Genomic DNA, 20,940 nt, shown 5'->3' on the forward strand with positions numbered 1-20,940 from the left:
ATTTTACGCACCAACTTAAACATGCGCATGTGCATGTACGTAAAGGAACGACATCGTTGGGGCTGGGAGATTATTTTCTTGAATTCCGATCGTCTTTGGTTTGTCAAGCCAGGAAAGATGGCGGCGCTTGTGGGGCTGCGTGCGTGTTTGTCCGGTAAATATTGTTTAATTCATTTAAACTATGTGACTCTGCTTGCATTTCTGACAGCTAATTGATTTACACCACCTTTATTGATTTATACATAATATCAAACACTGTTCGGACATTTAGAAGTACAAGAATATGAAAATAAAATGTGATGCTGTGTCTTCCGACAGCAGAGCAAGGTCACGTTACCAGTGACGGTTAGCTAACAATAAGACTAACCGAGGATGAAGAATGATTACTAAAATCAGCACCTGGTAACCAGAAACGAAGGGAAACATACTGTTGATATAGGTAGTCTTTAAAGAGAGGTGACGCCGTCCTTTTTGGATCTAAAGTCATAAAAATGGATTAATGTTAGCTGCAGCTGTTAGCATGATATAGCCTACCTGGTTTATGCAAAACTCTTTTTATTAGCGCTCTATATGGCACATAAGCATCACGGCCGGTGCGAGTGCAATACATCCGGAGCTGTGCAGACATGCTGGCTGAGATTTTGAGGAAAAATGTGTGTGGCAGTCAGTGCTAATCTCATCTATGTGAGGGCACGACTGCACTCATTGAAAGGGAAATAAGGGCATGGACACCTAAATGTTCACTGACACAGAATTAATACATATTTCCGCATTTTAGAAAGATACATAGTTTAAATATATTTGGCAATGTTTTAATTATTGTGTTGTGGCACCAAATAGTCACTCTTTATGTAAGTTTTTTTTGATTCCCTCTTCTCAGCCCTTCAGCTTTCTTCACCAAGCCTCCTGCACAGCTCCTTCAAATTGGTAAGTAGTTGCATGAAACGGCATGCTGCACGCTGTGAAGCACTGATTTTTTGCAGTGGTTAAATTATTGGGTTCTTCTTTGTCACGCAGTGTGCTGTGCCTCTGAGCCGGCGAACCTTCGCTGCGGAGGCGAAGAAGACATACAGCAGAGACAAGCCCCACGTAAACATCGGGACGATCGGCCACGTCGATCATGGCAAAACCACCCTGACGGCAGCCATCACAAAAGGTAGACCCACTCAAGCTGCTGCTGTCACACCGGTCTGGACACAGTCTGATGTTAATGTGTGTAATAACTTTGTTTAGTGAATTTTGTAAGGTGAATTTCTATCACTCAATTCGATCCTCCCCAGTGCTCGCTGATGCTGGTGGTGCCCGCTACAAGAAGTATGAGGACATTGACAATGCCCCTGAGGAGAAAGCCAGAGGAATTACCATCAACGCCTCGCATGTAGAATACACCACAGCCAACAGACATTATGCTCACACAGACTGCCCTGGACACGCTGACTACGTCAAGGTATTCTTTTTTTTTTTTTTTTCCTTTTCTTTTACCTGGATGCAGCCTGATGTTACCAGGTTGTAATCCCGCCTGTTTGTTTGATCCTATTAGAAATGTGTCTGCTTTTCTTTTTCAGAACATGATCACAGGCACAGCTCAGATGGATGGCTGCATTCTGGTGGTGGCAGCCACTGACGGCCAGATGCCTCAGACACGTGAGCACCTGCTGTTGGCCCGGCAGATCGGTGTAGAGCACGTGGTGGTTTTCATCAACAAGGCAGACGCCGTGGAGGACAAGGAGATGCTGGAGCTGGTGGAGATCGAGATCCGCGAGCTGCTCACAGAGTTTGGCTACGACGGCGAGAACACACCCGTTGTGATTGGCTCTGCACTCTGTGCTCTGGAGGTGAGGAGAAACACTTTGTCAGTCAATGAAATTTCAGAGCAATTTAATTTTGACATCCAGAAGTCAAAATTTTAGGTGATCTCAAATATTCAGCTTCTGAGAAAATAATTTGAATTTTAAAGCTGTCAAGTCAAAATTTTGAGGTAACCTCAGGCAAGTTTGTATTTTCATTTATTTTATTTTCCTCAGTGGTGGAGAACAAGTTTTAAACTAGAATGTGATGTGTTTTAATTAGATTTTTCCCCCCTTTACTTCAGAACAAAGCTCCTGAGCTGGGGGTGAATGCAGTGATGAAACTGCTGGAGATTGTGGACTCTTACGTTCCTTTGCCCAAAAGAGAGCTGGAAAAACCTTTCCTTCTGCCCATTGAAGGGGTTTATTCAATCCCAGGTAGGAGAAAACACTATCTGATATTGTCAGTCTGAAGCTAGTTGGGTAGAAATAATGGTGATTTCTCTTGATTTCCATTGGCTGCATCATGTAAAGTTGTAGGCAAATGGAAAAACAAAAGAAAACCATAAACTGTTTTTAAACCAGGATGCAGACCCCAAAAATCTAAACATCCAAATCAAGATTCACTCTTTTAAGAAATAAAGCTGAATTTTTAACAATCCTTGGCTCCGTTACTTTGTCAGACTTTCATCATGCACAACAATTCTAAATATTTTAGGCAAAGTACAAATAAAGATTTAAAGAAATTTATAAAAGAAATTAATATGCAAACAGTAAAATGAGTCAAAAGGACCTGAGCTTGAAAATCTGGGTATCAACTTTGCCATAGAGATCGATGCTCCAGTGATGTATTGTGCAGTTTTGTCACATGTTGCAGAGCTTTGCTGCACTGAACAGTGCAGCTTCCAGCAAAGCTCCAAAGAAACATTTGTACGGTGTTTTTGTTTTTCATATCCCACCAAGGACGTCTTCAAAGTTAATTTTGTCATGATGCAGTCACAGCTTTGGAGCGTCAGTAGCACAACTCATTAGTGATTTTACCAATTAGTAGTAAGAATATTGCAGATCTCTGACTCTGTTTCTGACCCGAGAGCGAAAGTGTCGTGTACTTTGAGTCTGAAGGTTCCTGCTTGTGTTGCAGGCAGGGGTACGGTTGTGACGGGCACTCTGGAGAGGGGCGTCATCAAGAAAGGAGACGACTGTGAGTTTGTGGGTCACAACCGCAGCTTCAAGTCTGTAGTGACAGGTGAGGAACCTCCTATGATGTTAGGATATGAAATCATGGATAAAACATGACAACATGCAAATGAAATGTATCTTGAAGTGTGCATCCCCTTCATTTGTCTTCCAGCTTAGTTAATTTTTGTTTTTATTTTTCTTGCGTGCAGGTATTGAGATGTTCCACAAGTCTCTGGACCGGGCAGAGGCAGGAGATAACTTGGGCGCTCTGGTCCGAGGCCTGAAGAGGGAGGACATGAGGAGAGGGATGGTGATGTGCAAGCCAGGGTGCATCATGCCTCACCAGAAAGTCAGAGCTCAGGTGTGAGAGCCACAGAGTTTGACTACAGAGGGTTTTAATTATTTAAATTGGGGCAGTGTGACACTCAGTGGACAGATCAGGAATAGCACCACCTTTTATTGAGATTTAAAAAAAATATTTATGAGTTTTCTACAGTTATCACAGTTTTATAAGCAGTAGTACGTGTTTATATATAACTGGAACTCTGCTGTGTGTGTCTGTGTGCGCTCTGTGTTACAGGTCTATGTACTGAGTAAGGAGGAGGGAGGCAGACACAAGCCGTTTGTCACCAACTTCATGCCCGTCATGTTTTCTCTCACCTGGGACATGGCCTGCAGGGTCACTTTACCTGCTGACAAGGTGTGTGTCTGTGTGTGTAGTTGTAAGTGTTGTATGACATCTTAAACCTTTCAAGTGTTGTTTGAAGCATTGAGTGGTGATTAAAGCTGGTGTTGCCTCTCATTTACTGCTTTCTGCATTTATAAACACTGATTTCAGAGGAAACTGATGGTTTTCTTGCTCTTTTTTGCTTTCCTTTAGGAAATGGTGATGCCAGGTGAGGACACCTCATTGACGCTCACTCTCCGCCAGCCGATGGTTCTGGAGAAAGGCCAGAGGTTCACTCTGAGAGACGGAAACAGGACCATCGGCACCGGGCTGGTCACAGAGATTATGACAACTACAGATGAAGACCAGTGCAACTGGGGCTGAGGAGGGCCTCTGCAGAGGGCTGGGCTCAGGGATGGAGTGGGTTGAGGGGGTGTGTCAGGCAGGAGGTTGAATGTGTGGCTGTCTGTGTCTGGTCAGATCGAATAATTATAGAAATACAAATGAACAATACATAAACACACGCAGATGAACAGGATTCAGGAGAGGACTCGCAAAAACGCATGGCTCTGTTGTGCAGGTGCGACTAAAACACCTGTGATGTTCCACTGTCAGTCAACATTATGTCATTTATGTAATAAAATGTATTTAATAATAAAACCGTCTCCTTTGTTTTGTGCTACTTGCTCGTGTATTCATGTGCTTGTTAAAACAACACAGATGCTGCAGAGAAGATTAGTTTTTTTTGTTTTTTTTAAACCACACGATTGCTGACAAAAGTAAATAACTGCTTTGGATTCACCGCAAAACAAAAAAAATATCAATAAAGTTAAAAAGAGGAAAATGTCCTGGTAATTTTCTGCTACTACATTATGGACATTTCCCTAAATGGGAACATTTATAGTTTGGTAAAAAAAAATAAAACTACTAATGCAGAAAATTAATTCATTTAAAACTATGTTTTATTGTATTTTTAGGAAAGTCTCACATTAAATTTCTGAGTCGGTCACTTACAATTATATTTTACACAACATGACTGCACAGCACAAACAGTATCCCTGTGTGTAGAAAGATTAAGAAGCCACAAGAGGGCAGCAAAGAAGTTCCTCATCAAAGAGTCAAAGTCTGTTGTATCGTTTATGAGGTATAATACACTGAAAACAAACTACAAACCCAACTACAGGATTTTGCCGAGCCGCCTCATTAACAGTTTGATGCTCAGCAATGTGAAAAAGTCGACATCCCACAATAGGAGCCAAACTTTGAGCAATAGTTCTTTAGACTTTTTTAAGGTCCTTTAAAGTTGTTTTATTTTTGTTTTTTTCAGATACAGATTTAAGATTATATGCTCCCTAATCTCTCTTACATGTAATTTAGTTTTGCAGTTACGGAAGCGAGTGTGGGGTTTGAATCCAGCATGTTGTCCTGAGCCTTTGTGTGTGGAGTTTGCATGTTCTCTCACGGGTACTCTGGCTTCCTCCCACAGTTAGTGGGGTCAGGTTAATTAAAGAGTAGGAATGGTTGTCTGCCTCTCTGTGTTAGCTTTGTGACGAGCTGGCGACCTGTCCATGGTGTACCCTGGCTCTGGCCCCGTGATAGCTGGGTTAGCCCCCAAACCCCTGCCCCCACGACCCAGATAAGCACAAGAGAATGGATTGATGATTAATTTTTGGTAAATTTGTTTTAATACACAAAATCACACTGCACTGTATTCTAGATGATTGGTTTATATGGGTTGAGGGATAATTAAGTAGCATTCATGATTGTTTTTCTTTGTTTTCTTCAGTTACATGTGTGCTGCACCCATCCTCCCTGATCTGAGCAAAGGTGGAGGCTGAGGGTGAAGTTTCTTTAAAAGCAGAGGCCAACCAAATGAACTACTAACTAACATGAGGATAAGTAACGTTTACATTAAACGGTGGGTGCATACAGTGTATAAAACTCACCCAAATACTCATTCAAAAAAGAGTCGATACTGCAGGTCAAATTTTTCAGGTTAAGAAAAACAGTTTTTTTTTTAACATAACCAAACAACCATGTGCATCAAATGAGATTAATGGGAAGATTGTTTCATAGCTGTTGGATGGTGACAGCGTTCGACTTTAGAGCCTTTCAGCAGGTCTCAGCCAGCCTGACCTCAGTGTGCACTGAGCAGTCAGTGTCCCTCTGCTCGTTCATTCCCAGAAGGAAGCGCTCCAGTTGCTCCATGTTTGCTGTCGGTATTTGAGTCAGTGCCTCCTGTAATCCAATCAGCTCCGTGCTGTAATCAAATACTGTATGTCTGCAGGAATCGAGGCTGGAGCAGCAAGTACTACTGAGTGATGTGCTCAGCTGGAGGGTAAACATCTCCATGAGCAAAGTTACCTCTGCGAGACAGACACAGATGACCAGACTGAAAACCGTAGTATGTTTCACTGATACAAACCTTGGCTGTGTGTTAACACTTAATGCTGAATGTGGTTCAGCTGTGTTTAAACCTGCTGGGGATGTTTGCTGAATCATGCAAGTTTTCGTCTTCATTTTAGCAACAAGAGATGTTTTAGGGTCGAGACTTGGTTACAGGGTTAGGTTGGACCTCTGTCAGCTCTCAGCATAACTTGTTTGGTTGCCTGAATTTAAAAAAAGAAGCTTTTATTCACAGACAGTATAAAATTTTATTGATTATAATCATGTTTTGATAAAGACTGGTTTAAACATTTCCATTCGCTTCTGCTTATCCTTTTCAGGGTCGCAGGGGGTGCTGGAGCCTATCCCAGTCTGTCGCAGGGCCAACACACAGAGACAGACCACCATTCGCACTCACTTTCACACCTATGGGCAATTTGGATTCATCAATTAACCTATCCCCACAAACTGCATGTCTTTGGACGGTGGGAGGAAGCCAGAGAACCCACCCAAACACTGGGAGAACATGCAAACTCCACACAGAAAGACCTGATGGTGGCATTGAACTCAGCACCTTCTTGCTGTGCGACAACAGTGTTAACCACCGTGCTGCCCGTTTAAATGCTTTTGTTTCCCCAACTATTAAAAACAACAATTAGCAATAAAATCAGTGGAAGGAAGGAAAGTATACATATACTCACTGGCCATTTTATTAGTTACACCTTGTTAGACTTAGTTGGATCTCTTTTGGTCAGCAGAACTGCCTCCATTCTTCATGCCATAGATTCAATAAGGTGCTGGAAACTTGCCTCAAAAATTTGGTCTATGTCATGTTGACATGACAGCATCACACAGCTGCTGCAGATTTGTTGTCTGCACGTCCATGATGTGACTCTCTTGTTCCATCACATGCTAAAGATGCTCTGCTGGATTGAGATCTGGTGACTGTGAACTCACCAAAACCAGTTTGAGTTGATTTGAGGTTTGTGATAAATCTTACTGGAAGCAGCCATTAGAAGATGGATACAACTACAAGGCAGAATGGGTCCCTGCTTTCACGCTACTTAAATTCTTACAAAACTCATCAGACCAGGTGGCATTTTTCCAAACTTTTGTTGCCCAATTTTGGTGAGTCTGTGCAAACTGTAGCTTGAGTTTCCTGACAGGTCAGTGTGGTCGCACCTGTTGTGTACAGTCACATTTCTCGAGTAATTCATTATTTCTTAGATTTTTCCCCCTTTTCTTTATTACAGAATAATATCCAAGCAGGCTTCTATAGCACAGTCTCTATTAGAATTTGATCATAGTTTACACTGCAGTCAAAAACGCCCTGATTTCCTCCCACAGTCTTTCCCAGACAGGGTGGTGTTTTTCTTACCAGCTATGTTACGTTCACGAGTGCACTACTCTAACCTTTAAGCTGGTCACACCCCTCAAAAGAATAGCATGACGCCGCCTTAGCTGCTCGGTGTTGCTGTTAATGGAAGGAAAAGCTGCAATATAATATAATAATAGCAAGAAGACGCTGCAGTGGTTTCCGTGACGTGTTCAGTCTTGGTTAGAAGTGACACTGGAAGGCCAGCGAGAGCTTTAATGGTTTCGTTATCAACGTGAAGACTCATTACCCAGAGCCTGATTATTGGGACATGAACGTTGGCTAACTAGGATTTATATCAAGCTGAACTAGGATCTAAATGCAGAGACCTCAAATCAACTTTTAAGGTTTTTCTGAAGTGATGATTAACGACATGGGAGCAACGTTAAGCTCCAGGCTGTTTTTGTTATTGAACCTGTCCTAAACATTTTCAGCTCCACTAAACTGAAATGAGGAGGCAACAACAGTGCTATTTTTGTCTTCTCTAAAAGGGCCACATTTTATGAAGGAGCATTAGAGACACATAAAAGAATTTTTTTTAAGAATTTGTCCGTTTTGAGATTAAACTCAAAATACTATTTAGCACATAGACATGGTGTGGTGACGAGTATACGGACGTTGAACAGAGTGTGCAGAAAGCTGGACGAGTCGGCAGGATTTGTGCAAGATGTAATAGTTGGCAATGGACAGATGCAAGGATATCGATGGTTACACCCTCAAGCAGTATAGAGGGGGTATGTTGTATCACAAGACACAATAAGACTAGTTGTTTCACTAACTCATCTACGCTGGGCATTTTGTAAGGGGGTATAGCAGCCGTGGCAGTGGTTTGACTTTTTGGCACTTTTTGGCTTATTAGCAAAATTAGCAATCCTTCTGGGTTTTTTGCCTTTTTTAAATGTGTTCCAAATACTGTCTCGTAACATTTAACCTTTTTTAAAAACAATGTGTTGCATTTTAACAACAGATAGAACATGCAGGAACAGGAAGCAAAGTGTTAAGTAGCACACATGCCATATATGTTCTTGCACAGAGAGAGTGTGTCATCTTTTGGGGTTAAGTTTTCTTTTGTTTGTTTGTTTCTTGACCAAAAGCTCCAGAAACAATGAGATTGCAGCGTTTAGTAAGTTCCGCAAATTGAACTCTATGCGTGACTTTATAGAATATAATCTAGGTCTAAAATGTCCGGAGTTATTGCTTGAGGAATGGAAATGCAGCTGTTAGTGCTGCATCATGTTATTTTCTTTTTTCCACACTCCACCTCCTTCTAGGAGCTGAAGTAAAGAATAGAGCTGGTCCAATTAAGGCTGAATTTGCCTTTCAGCAACCCACTCTGCATGTTTGAAGACTGACCCTCAACGGCTTCTCATCCTCCACAACAGTGCAGAGTGGGTGGGAAGGATCCCAGGTTTATTCTCAGTGCTCCTTCCATCACACACAGCACATCTCAGAGGATACAGATGGATAAAAGTAAGAGATTGTGCTTTCATTTGGCACTAATAGCATGAAAGTCAAATGTAATTAAATACAGAACAGTTTGCCACGAGTTTAATATTTCTCACAGCCTCACTTTGACTCCTGATATGTCAGGTCACATTAGCTGGTAATTGAGTAAAACTAGATCTGGGTAGAACTACGATTAGACAGAGGTACCACCAACACATAGGGGCAATAAAATATTTGCACATTTTAACCAAATTTGGAGTGTTTCCTATCAGTGGAGACTTTCTGTGACTGTGAAAGAGAGCTAAAGAGAGTGAAAATAACCTGTTAAACAACAGCAGGAACAGTGATGAAGGCTCTACATTAGATTTCTGTGGTGTGAGTATATGTGCATGTGATCCCTCTACAAGTGCTCAAGGTTACAGGGCAGCGAAATCCAAAAGAACTGCCAAGTCTTGCGTGTGTGTATGCAAAGACGTGACTGATTGGTTGCATAAGAGCGAAAGAAGAAACCTCTGACCCCAACCAGATACCCTCAAACCAAATCACAGCCATAAATCAAAGTCCATTCCTTTCTGCTTATCAAACGGCTCACTTACTTTCCTCAGTCACGCTACACCATACGCACTCATCAGATGCTTATTGTAGGATTATTCATGTCCTTAGTGTCTGACTACCACAAAGGGCAAAAAAGAAGGAAAGCTTGGCTTTATCAGACAGATTTTATTGTGGTAATGAGAGGAGGAGTCTTTCTTTTTTCTTCTTTGTGGCTTCAAATGCATTTAGTGGAAAAGAGCAAAATGAGGTCAGAGATGTTCAGTTCATTAGATGTCATTTCAATCCTTCAGGCAAAAAGAGTATTTCCAGTTTATTTATTTCTCAAGACACTAAAAATTCCAATCCCTTACTTTTATAAAACCGTGTGCCAACTTACACTCACCCCCCATTTTATTAGGTACACAGTGTGTTCACCTGCCACCAGAAGATCACCCGAAACATTAGACCATCAACACCTGATTGAATGGTTCAAACAAGGCAGGATGGATCCATGCTTTCATGCTGTTCATGCCAGATTCTGACATTACAAGACCAGATAACCTTTTTCCAATCTTCCACTGTCTAATTGTGGTGAGTCTGTGCAATCTGTTGCCTCAGTTTCCTGTTCTTAGCTGACAAGAGCGGCACCTAGTCTGGCGTTGTGCTGCTGTAGCCCATCTGCTATAAGATTTCACGTGTTTTGCATTTGGAGATGCTCTTCTGCATACTTTGGGTGTAACAAATGATTATATGCTGCTTTCCTTGAAGCAGTTCTGACCTCTACCATCAATAGAGCGTTTTTTCAGGGAACTCATTGAATATTTTCTTCTGTTGTGTGGGAAGATCTCAGTAGATGAGCAGTTTCTGAAAGACTCACACCAGCATCAACAACCGTGCTATGTTCAAAGTCATTCAAATCACTTTTCTTCCCCAGTGGCTGCAATGTGATGGGCTGATGAGACATTTGATTAAGAGAGCTGGACAGCTGGCTAGTGAGTGTATATATCTCTCTGTCTATAATTATGAACATTCAGCCTGACAGATCAGAAGCAAAAAATGTATTTACAATACACTGACAGATGTATTAAACCTTTTCCTGTTTTACATGGAAAAACTCTTTGATCAAACTCTTGGTGCATTTGAACCAACATTTGTTTTCTAGAGCAAACCTATTCTGATAGTTTCAGCGCGAGTCAGCAATATATAGAGATATAAAAATGTGTTGAAATGTGCTGAAATGGCAGTTAGGTGCCTAAGTTAACCCACATGGAGTTTTTAGTTTGATGAATATGGAGGGGAAACTAATTTGTCTCTCCTGAGATAAAACACAGTCTGACCTATTATTCTTATTAAGACGAAAAGGAAGATTAAGACAATATTCCCTCCTCAGGAAAAGCATCAGACTGTTAAAAAGAGATTAAATAGCAGAACAAAAATTAATAAAGTGCATCTGTTCAGTGGCTGTTATCATGTCTTTTTTTTTAGCCCTGCATGTAGTCTTCCACCAGATGAGCAGGTCAGAGTAAAACTGGGACGCTCAGGGTCACTTTGCTTTGCTTAGCTTTTTTTTCACATTCATTAATCTCAATGAATAAACAGTTCAAGGAATCTTGCACAAGATTTGATTAGCTTGCACTGATTGTGAATGTTAAAATGTTCTGATTTTACTCTAGATACCTGTTTTGCAGAAAGAAATATGACATATCTTCTGAAAATCCCCTCTGATCTGAGACTCTATGAATCAACAGATTTTATATAAACATAGTTGTTGTTGTCAGGCATCCCCTTTTGGATTTGTCCTCATAAAGGGCTCAGATGTGCCACAGTATTAGCCCACTCTATGTCCCATGGGTCACATATGGCACAGTGCTTCATTTCAGATGACATTAATTAGACTCTTCTGTTGCCAATGAGGTCCCTCCAAAATTAACTTTCAAGTTTTTTTGTTTTGTTTTTTTTAACCAGTGAGTCGTTAGATCTTATTAGTCTTTGCTTATTTCTAAATATATTTTTTCACATCCACACAGCTCAAGTTGACATTTTGATTTGCAGGATAACATTTATAAGGAGAAAAGTGGGCGGTTTTATTTTTATTTTCATAGTCTGTTGCCTCTGAGAGGAACGGACAGATTTATTTCCAATGAGAGTTTTCTAAGTTCTGACTCAAACTGCGAAATGTACAATCGTAGCTCAGGGGCTGTAAGTGAGAAAAGCATGTCTGAAACATTGCTGACCTTGGTAGTAACACCAGGTGAAGTTATCTAGGTAAACCTAGCAAACATGCTTACTTTACATTATTACGGGGTTCAAACATCCAAAGAAATTCTCTTTTTTGTGGAGTCACTGGTTTAGCAGAAGATAATAAAGGACGTGCTCAGATCAAATCCATTGTAAGCTAATGTTAGCATGTTAGCATATCTGTGGTTCATTTTCCATGGTCTAGTTTCATCACCAGCCAAGCTATAGTTGCAACATTTACTGTAATACTGATTGTAAAAGCCTTTTCTCTGCATTTTTAATCTGTGGAGGATGCAAAAGGCCCACTAATAAAAATATAATCTCTGTCTTGGTCGTAGTTTATAAGCTAAGCCACGTTTCCTCAACAAAAGAACTTCTACTTTTTCTTATCATAGTTATATGGAGGAGTGAAATCTGTGATAGGGGACATGGGCTGTTCTGCACTATAATCTACCTCCACAGTTGTTGTGGGGCATTGGCACTGATTTTGGAGTGGATTTGTGGGTCTGTGTGTTTTTACAATTGCTACGAGGCAACGACTGTGCTTTTGTTGGGTTAATTGAAGGCAGGTATATTTGATTGTGCTTCCACTCTAGTCTACTTATACTCCACATAGCAAACAATGCTGCATATTTTTTCGGTTTCTCTGGCTTGCTGAGGATGGGGTGGTCGTTGATCTAGCAGGATAACCGCTGAATCCAGCTGGCTTTGAACTGCGTGTCAGTAATCCAGGTCATGATCTTGAATGCTTAAAAAGAAGGCAACTGGATTTTTTAAGGTTTGTGAAGATGTTTGTCCTCTCAACAATCAACTCTCTTTAAATTTACACTCATGGCCAGTGATCAGTGGTCGTGACAATGGAGCTACATTTGGTTATTATGAAAATTATTTGTTTATAAAGTCTGAGAAATCTGCAGTCAGGTAAGAAATGAGAATTCACTTGGATGAGTTATGAGATGCCAAGTGAAAACTTCCAGATGAACTGATTCATCTTTGAGTATTTATCAAGACAGCTCACATGATAGCGGGAGATGAAGTTTCATGCCTTTTTTCACACCTTGGCTCTTGTCACGTGATTAATATTTCCCACAGGACCACTCCCAAGGGCACAGCCATACTAGGGGTTAGATACCACTTGTTTTAAAACTGAAGAAGCCTCTTGGGTGATAGGCAAAATGTTTTTAGGAGCTTAGAGGAGTCCAGTTGCCTTCTTTTCAAGCATTCAGGACTGTGTTTTATATCCATTTTGCAAGTTGGACTCTGTCCCTCCCACCCCCCAACTTTTAAGCACAAAATACTGTAGCTGGGATTGTTTCCTTCTGATTTAAGTGTTTGTCTAATAATTCCCTGAAGTGATCTTTTTCCCATAGATGGCTTTTGCTCCGACCTAGAATTTGAGTGTTACAAATACCTATTTATGTACAAGATCAATGCACTTTCTTTATTAGAAGGTTTTATGCACTGGTTCTGCAACTTGTGAGAGTGCACGTTTTGGGCTTGAGGCTTTTAGCCTTAGTCTTTGTATCATGATAGTCACAAGAATTTCTATATTTAAGAACCCTTTTCTTGTTTTAAAGACTTCACAAAGTCAGCTGGACACAGCCTTTTCAGCCAGATCGCGAAACTAACAATACCTTGATTAAGCAGCTAGGCAGAGCAAATAAAATCATTAGCCAGACAAAACCGATAGTCCCAACCTGGAAAAGCTGATCCTGTTTATCGGGAACTGTCTCTAATTAAGGAGCCTTTGTTTGGAGCTTCTATTATGAGAGTAAACTGCATAATGTGTGCAGTACCAGTGGAAAGTTTGACAATGATAGTAATAGTTACCAACAGAAGTGAGCAAACTAGTTCTTCAATGGTATATTAGCAATGAAAACAAGTGATATCAGGTTACAGCATACTTGGAATATTTAATACATAGTAAAACAGTTCTGTGCAGAAAGGAAAACAACCAAAAAGGGAAAAGGAATCATGTGTTTATTCACTGTAATGTGGTGTTAGTTTGTTTCTATGTGTCAATATTGTAATATATAGTACATAACAAGAATAATTGATTTTATAAACATTTCTAAATTCAATTAATTATCCCACTCATTTGCGTCCCCCTGCTGTCTAGCACCACTTTCTCTGTGTAAGCTTCTTGCAATAAATTTAATTTAATACACACTATGAAGTGTCATGACTTGGTGTCCCGGGTAAATCAAACTATTGGAGTTTGATTTGGAGCTCCAAGATTATCATAATTTCCAGCAATGTAACAAGCTGTACAGGAAAGCTATACAAGATATTGCCTTATCCATATTTTGTCTCACTCCTACTCGCAATGCCACTGAGTTTCTAGTAAACTGCAAGTAATTCAAATGTAAATTTAAGATCCAACATTTGTCACTGGCTGAAATAAACAGAGATGAATAGTTTTCCCTGCTATATACAAAACTTACAAATGATGTGACATCATTTGTTTCCCCTTTGTGATAGAAATGTGTATAACTCTACCTTGTCTTGTGCTCATAACTGAATTTGTGCCAGCCAGCCAAGTCGGTCGCTAACGGTGTTTAATGAAGAGCATTTAATATTGTTGTCATTCAAAGAAGTGTTAAGTTTGCTTAGAATGAAAATCTGTCTCTCATCCACTTTTGATTTGCACTTTAGTTTTTATCAGTTGAGCTCGGAGAAGTATTCTCCAGGTTTAGTTTCCTAAACAATAACTTCAAGTTCAGTCAAGTTCACTGCACACGTCGCTGCAAATTTGAGGAACCTACAGATAGTCCCGCCATGACTGGGAAACATTTCTCAAAATATTTATACAAAACTATGCTATTGTCATGCATTTTATTACTAGGAACTGCAATTGTAACATGACAGCTGTTTTTCATGAAACTCAGTGATCATCTCTGGAGAGCCTGAAACGTCCACGGACGAGCTTCACTACTCTGTACTGCTGGTCCTCCACCTGCCTCAGCGGTGTCCTCATATCAGCAGGATGACAGTCATAGGTCACTTCATGTGGCGATGCTCAAAACAAGCACCGGACAAAGGTTAAATCTCAGATTCTCTACGAGAGGGCGTTTCGTGTTCGGTAAATGACGACTCATTCACTAACTCAGATGGACACTCTCTGTCCTGCTCTTTCTCCATGTCTCCCTCGTCTTCCTCATCCCTGCTGATGAAGGCCAGCTCATTCTCATAGCAGAAAGAGTTGGCGCCAGATGTTGGGAATTTTCTCTCCTCCATGTCTTTGGCGCTGCACCTGGGGGTGGATGGTACTTCGAATGTTTTGTGAAAGTAGGCGTAATCTATCCTGTACTGGTTCTTCTCCTCGAAAATGACGGGCTCAAAGCGGTGACCCCACAGGATCTCCGAGGGCAGGTACGAGCTGCGTGCTTGCGTCGTCATGGCTGTGGCCTCCACCAGCCCTTCAAGTATAATTACTATCTCAAAGTCGGCTGCTTCGAGATCTTGTTTGCTGATGCCAAAGAGTGGACTTTCTTCATCAATTTCGTGTATGACGGTGAGCGGGGCAACCAGAAACAGGCGGTCCGTGCCTTTGTCGTATCCGACGTTCATGTCGATCTGATCCAGGGGGATGTACTCGCCTTCATCTGTGTAGCGGGGCTTCACCAGCTGGGCTCTCACGTGAGCTTCCACGATGTGGCTCTTCCTTAGGTTTGCAACTCTGAACATGAGGCACAGCTTCCCATCGCGCATAGCGATTACTGCATTGTGGCTGAAAAGTAGCGTCTCTGCACGCTTTTTGGGCCTTGCCATCTTTGCCATGATGGCGCCAATCATAAAGGCATCAATGATGCACCCCATAATAGACTGAAAGACCACCATGAAGACAGCTGCTGGGCATTCCTCTGTGACAAAGCGAGCTCCGTACCCAATGGTTGTTTGGGTCTCAACGGAGAACAGGAAGGCAGCCACAAAGGTGTGAACGTTCATGACACAAGGAACAAAACTCTCGTCCCTTCCTTGACTGTCCATGTCACCATGGAGCAGGCCAATGACCCAGAACGCAAAGCCAAACATTAACCAGGACACCACAAACACCAAGCTGAACAGCAGGAACATGTATCGCCAGCGGATGTCCACGCAAGTAGTGAAAATGTCAGATATGTACCGCTGTGACTTCTCATCCATGTTTGTGAAATGGATGTTGCATTGGCCGGTCTTGCCGACAAACCGGCTGTGCTGTTTGCGTCGTGTGTGGATCTTTCCATTGCCAAAACTGCCCACAGCAGGCATAGTGCTCAGTTTAAAGCCTTCTTCTTCACAGGATAAGAAGCTGTGGTGGTGGTGGTGGGCTCTTCCCACACTCATGCCTCAGTGGTGCACAGCCACAGGGCTTCACGCTATCAGCCTGGCTCATACAAAACTGACCAGGCTCAGGGGAAGTGCCCAGCACTGCAAAGGTCGCTGTAAAGGAAACACAGGCAGAATATTAATACACAACATCAAATAATAGGGAAACAAAGAGAATTGTATTTACCTTCATTTAAGCAAAGAATTGAGATACTCATACAGCATCAGAAGGGGCAGGGTCACATGGTTACCAGCATTGTGTATCAGATTCATTAGTCAAGCCCAGTGAAAATGATGCTCTTTTCTACTTCAATTTCCCCTTCCTGAAGTACCTTTGGCATGATTGAATTAATTTTTCTCTATTCATTTTGATGTCTTCTGCCATCCACATTACAGATATTACATTTCTTTCTCCACCAAAGCACGTCTACACTTATAAATGTGTCACTGCTGATTTCGGTTCAGCTCTCCACGTAGCTAAAATTATCATCTTCAGGTTTTTTTTTAAGTTGCTTATATGTTGCTGAAGTAAAATAAAACAGACATTTAATAGATAAAAGATTTTTAATGGCATCCAATTAAAAAAACAACAACTCTGCTTTGCTTTCATTCCACCTCTTCTGTCAGAAATTCTGCGGCATATACAATGAATGTTTCACTGTTCAACAAGGTACAGAAATAGCCAGCTAATCCAATGCCCTGCCATTTTATGTGACGTGTCTTCTGTTTCTTCCAGCTGGCAAAACTATTAGAGTCACTGGAGTACAGTGATGAGGCTGTGTGATTCCCTTGTGAGGCTGAACTGAAAAGTAATATGGGCTGAAAAAGATGGGGCAGAACAGCGGGTGTCATGGAGATAGAAATGGTTTGATGGCAGAAATCAATGGCATCACTTCAGGCACTTAATGGGATTTTTCTTTCTGAAAAAGGTGCACTTTATGTGGAGTAAACCCTTTTTTCACATGTGTTGTACTAAGTAATACTGTTTTACAGCATGCAGAAAGTAGATTTTCAAAGCAAAGTTTTACAAATCATGTCATTACAAAGCTTTTGTATGACATTGCACCTCCTTCCCAACCAACGAAAAACCCTTCAACTTACTGTGATTCAGTGTTAAAAATAATCTTTGCTCTCTTATTTTCTTAAATGTATTACACCTTCAGTTGAGCAATATGCATGCAAAGGTGCATATAAAAATTTATTTTCAACAAAATGAGTAAATGTGTTGGAATGATCTACCCAAACCTCATTTTTTGAAATGTTTTTCCCAAAATGTAATAACTGTAGAGAGTTTTCATTCCATATTTGGTGCTGACTTAAACAAAATTCTTCTGTGGACACAAATTTTTGGTGACTGTTAATTTACGTTCGGGCGATGTACGTTTAACTGGACACTTGAACCAAACGGAAATGGAGAACACAACACAGCATTCACAGGGGGATGATAAAATGAACATAATATATACAAAGTAAGGATTTATAGTGGAAAAGATGATAATAGAAGATAGATAGATATGAATAATCGCTGTATGTTTGACAACATTTGTGTAAAGTTTTGTTTGATTAGTTAAAAAAAATCTGAAGAGAGCATGAAAATTTGCAGACTGGTAGATTTTTAAAAAAAATCTCTGTTGTTTTGAAACAGGGCGCGCACGCTCTGGCCAAATCTGCAGCTGACATCTTGTTTTTAATAATGGACAACATGGTGTAGGTTCCTCAATCATTTAGAAGTCGGAAATTCTGAGTTCCCAGATGTAATTTTTTTATGGAACACCTCCTCAACTCAGATTTCCCACTCGGAGAGTCGGAACAGACCAACATACCCCGAATTAGCAAGCCAAGATGGCGGCACTGAATGTAGCCAGTAGCATCTCTTCTGCTACTGTTGTGCATTTTTCACTCACTAAATAAGCCATACACAGAGCACTGATCAGGCTTTATCCATGAATGTGTGCACAAAAAATAAGTATTATACTGTATTGCTAGTGATAACTGAATGGCTCTACTTAGCTAAAAACCAAAACAAATCCTGTTTTCCCTCACTTTTTCTGGAACGTGCTAACTCGTGAGTGACGTCACTCCTGAGTTTTAACTTCAAGTTCTGAGGTATCTGAAATAGGTTACTGGTTAGAACAGGTAACTCATATACAGTAAAGCTAATGTTGAGGCCTGGGTTTGAATTTGCTCCGACGCTGTTAACCACATTTTCTTTGTTTTAGTTTTCTTATCTTTTGCCTACTGTCCCATAAAGGCTAAAAAAGACATATATATATATGTGTGTGTATAAAAAAACACCTATTAAAATGCATGTTTTGAGAGCACACTGAAAAGGTAAAAGCCTTTGCGCTTCTTTTACATGTGGCTAAAACGTAGCTGCACCTGAGATTAGGTCTGTGTCGCATCGAATTGTTTGCAATAAATAAATATTAAAATGTTACATTGCGACATTATTGTTATAGCTGTGTCATTAGTTTACACTCCCCAGTGTGAACAACAATGCAACAAGCCCGGACGTGTCTGTGCTTTGTAAAATAAGCAGAAAAAGAAAATTGTTTTTAGTCAAGATGGAAATAACAAACTCGTTTCACCACTCGATGCTAAAAAATGTGCTGTCGAGTGCAACCAGGTTGTGAAGGATGAGATTCTAGCAGCTGGTGACGTGCGACCCAAATGTAAACAAACAACTCAACCCAGCAATGCTAGCTGCTTTCCATGTGACAGGAAGAGCAAACAGTGACACAATGGAAAAGCAGGAGTTTAGGCAGCTGGTCAAAAACCTCGACCCAAGATTCAACATCCCAGGTAGAAAATGTTTTTCATTCTTGTGCGACAAAGTGTTAAACAGTTATTTTACACCTTTACTTTAAATTTCATGGGGAAACACCACCTAGGCTACTTTTATGCTTACATTTGATTTATGATGTTTTACTACTAGTACACTATATAATGCTACTGCTGCTGCCTAAATCTATCGAAAGTAGCTCATTGGAAAAGAAGGCTGCAACCATCATGTTTTTCTATTGTCAGAAATATTGTTATTGTAAATATTCTTGCCATATCATGATGTAATTTTAAGACTATACCACCGGCACAATTTTATTAAACTCAAGACTCGGCTATGCAAGGCAGGGCTCGGAGCTAAATGCTAACATCATCTTGCTGACTTGGTGATTGTTTCGTTTTTCACGTTAATATACAAAAATGTGTTACTGTGTTGTGTGAGCCATGATCAGAGAAACCCTGAATGCAAACTTATGTGACGTAAAAGATGATGTTAGGAATATAAATTCCACGGAGGTAAAAGATGTTTTTAAATCTCTTTTTGCTGTCAGAGTCAGCTAACTTGTGAAGCAGTTTTCATCAAATTTAAATGATGATTATGAATTTTTGTGCATTTGATTGTGCTTTTCCAATGTCCTGATGACTACTGAAGGTAAAGTTATTTTAAGGTATTGCTTTAAAATAACTGCCCACGTAAGTGCCCAAATTGTTGAGTAGAGAGACTTCTAGAAACATCTAGGAAATATTATTATTATTATTATTATTACTAATTTTATTTATTTTTTGGTTTCCACTGAATTGAATGATGTGGCTGCATTCTGGTCTGATGTACCTTAAATAATCTGAATTCAAAGAGCCCTTAAATAGGAGGCAGTCACATCACTGCCCTGGAAACAGAAGAGATTCAGTGGAAAACACCTCAACTACAGGTTTGCACAAGCTGTGTCCTACTTACTTTCAGATATTTTATCATGCATTATGTTGTTTGGACTCTCTTTGGTATGTCTGAGAACATTACAGGAGGCTTGTCAGGTGATAAATAGGATAAGGGTCTAAAAGATGCATTAAAAAACAAAAGTTAAAAATAGAAGCTGACCACACCATGGATAGTTAGACATTAATACCCAGTACATATAACAGACCACACAGAAGTCAAGAAGGGATGTATTTGTTAGAGCTTAAAGTTCAGGATCAAGGATGACACTTATAATAACAAATCTGACCATTTTTCCCCTGTGAGTGAGTGTTTCTCGAAGGTCTAGTTGCTAGGAAGCAGGATGTTGAGTGTCCAAGGGATATTAATATCTAATTATTTGTGCGACTGCTCCTTGGCTCTCTCAGGAGCCACACTCTGCCTGCTGGGCTGTGATCTTAACTCAGGAGCAGCGATGAGTCTTTTTATCTGCTGGCATTTATCACAGCAGAAACTGTTTTCACCGAAAACAGCAGCAAGAGGCAAGCGGCTTACCTTATTCGCAAGAAAATGCTGATTTCCAACTTTCCTTTTCTTCCAAATCTCCAACCTTTTTAGCCAAGCTGCTTCATGATTGGCTTCCTTCAGTTCTTCTCTTCTTCTATCCTCCTGAGGTAGAAAAGTAAATAGCCACAGAGTGTCTTCATCTCTTTCTCCACTGAATGAGGAGAGCAATCACTCGTGCTCTAAAATACTCCAGGGTCACCCCCGGATTGATATCCAGTTGATCGGGAACAGACCAGAAATAACAAAATGGTTTTCGTGAAGCAGGGAAGTTGTAATTGTGATCTTCAAAAACAGAACGGCACCTTGATGACAGTCATCGCAAATCAAATGAATGTACTGGTCACGTGGCCTGTTGAGTCCAGTCCAATCAAAAAAGTCAATTCTTCACAGCTTATTTTAGAGTCTTGGGAGAGTCGACAGTCTCTCTTCTTCCACGTGTCTCACACTTTCTGAGTATATCTGCTATCTGATCTCGTTCTGCTGCAGATCCCACTCTGTATCCCACATCTAGTGAACTATTGCTCACTGCTCAGCTCCAGTCCTCCCCCTCCCTTCCACAGTGTCACTGTAGATACTTGGCATTTGGAGACTACATGCGCTTCCCCTACAAAGTGTTGACAGTCAGGTGATCATCAGCGGCGTTGAAAGAACCGACTGGTTTATTCAGGGCTGTTGTGTACCACAGAGCGATGGGGGACACACTGGTTTCTTTGGGTTGTGTTTTTTTTATGACAATGTATTTGATTATACTTTGGCAGAA

At 40.7% G+C, this 20,940-nt stretch overlaps 2 protein-coding genes across 2 annotated transcripts; one reads left to right on the forward strand and one right to left on the reverse strand.

The window, feature by feature from the left end:
* The first annotated feature begins 21 nt into the window (after window positions 1-21).
* On the forward strand, window positions 22-4,293 carry tufm (Tu translation elongation factor, mitochondrial). Its single transcript, XM_084926323.1, has 10 exons — window positions 22-154; window positions 881-927; window positions 1,018-1,156; window positions 1,281-1,447; window positions 1,566-1,835; window positions 2,093-2,225; window positions 2,929-3,033; window positions 3,176-3,327; window positions 3,547-3,666; window positions 3,847-4,293. Exons 1-10 carry the CDS (start codon window positions 22-24, stop codon window positions 4,015-4,017), a joined length of 1,437 nt encoding a protein of 478 aa, XP_084782449.1. The 3' UTR covers window positions 4,018-4,293.
* Window positions 4,294-13,504: 9,211 nt separating this feature from the next.
* Window positions 13,505-20,737, reverse strand: kcnj12b (potassium inwardly rectifying channel subfamily J member 12b). The gene is made up of 2 exons (XM_084926324.1): window positions 20,169-20,737; window positions 13,505-16,033 (listed from the first exon to the last, which is right to left on the reverse strand). Exon 2 carries the CDS (start codon window positions 15,935-15,937, stop codon window positions 14,654-14,656), a length of 1,284 nt encoding a protein of 427 aa, XP_084782450.1. The 5' UTR covers window positions 15,938-16,033; window positions 20,169-20,737; the 3' UTR covers window positions 13,505-14,653.
* Window positions 20,738-20,940: the final 203 nt, after the last annotated feature.

Source organism: Perissodus microlepis, chromosome 4 (assembly GCF_051167445.1).
Source record: "Perissodus microlepis isolate ML-2025 ecotype Zambia chromosome 4, ASM5116744v1, whole genome shotgun sequence".
NCBI lineage: Eukaryota > Metazoa > Chordata > Actinopteri > Cichliformes > Cichlidae > Perissodus > Perissodus microlepis.

Coding starts and splice junctions, on each gene's coding strand:
- tufm (XM_084926323.1), top strand. CDS start 22: ATGCGCATGTGCATGTACGTAAAGGAACGACATCGTTGGGGCTGGGAG. Junction 1,448..1,565: donor GACACGCTGACTACGTCAAG/GTATTCTTTTTT, acceptor TTTCTTTTTCAG/AACATGATCACAGGCACAGC. Junction 2,226..2,928: donor AGGGGTTTATTCAATCCCAG/GTAGGAGAAAAC, acceptor CTTGTGTTGCAG/GCAGGGGTACGGTTGTGACG.
- kcnj12b (XM_084926324.1), bottom strand. CDS start 15,937: ATGAGTGTGGGAAGAGCCCACCACCACCACCACAGCTTCTTATCCTGT.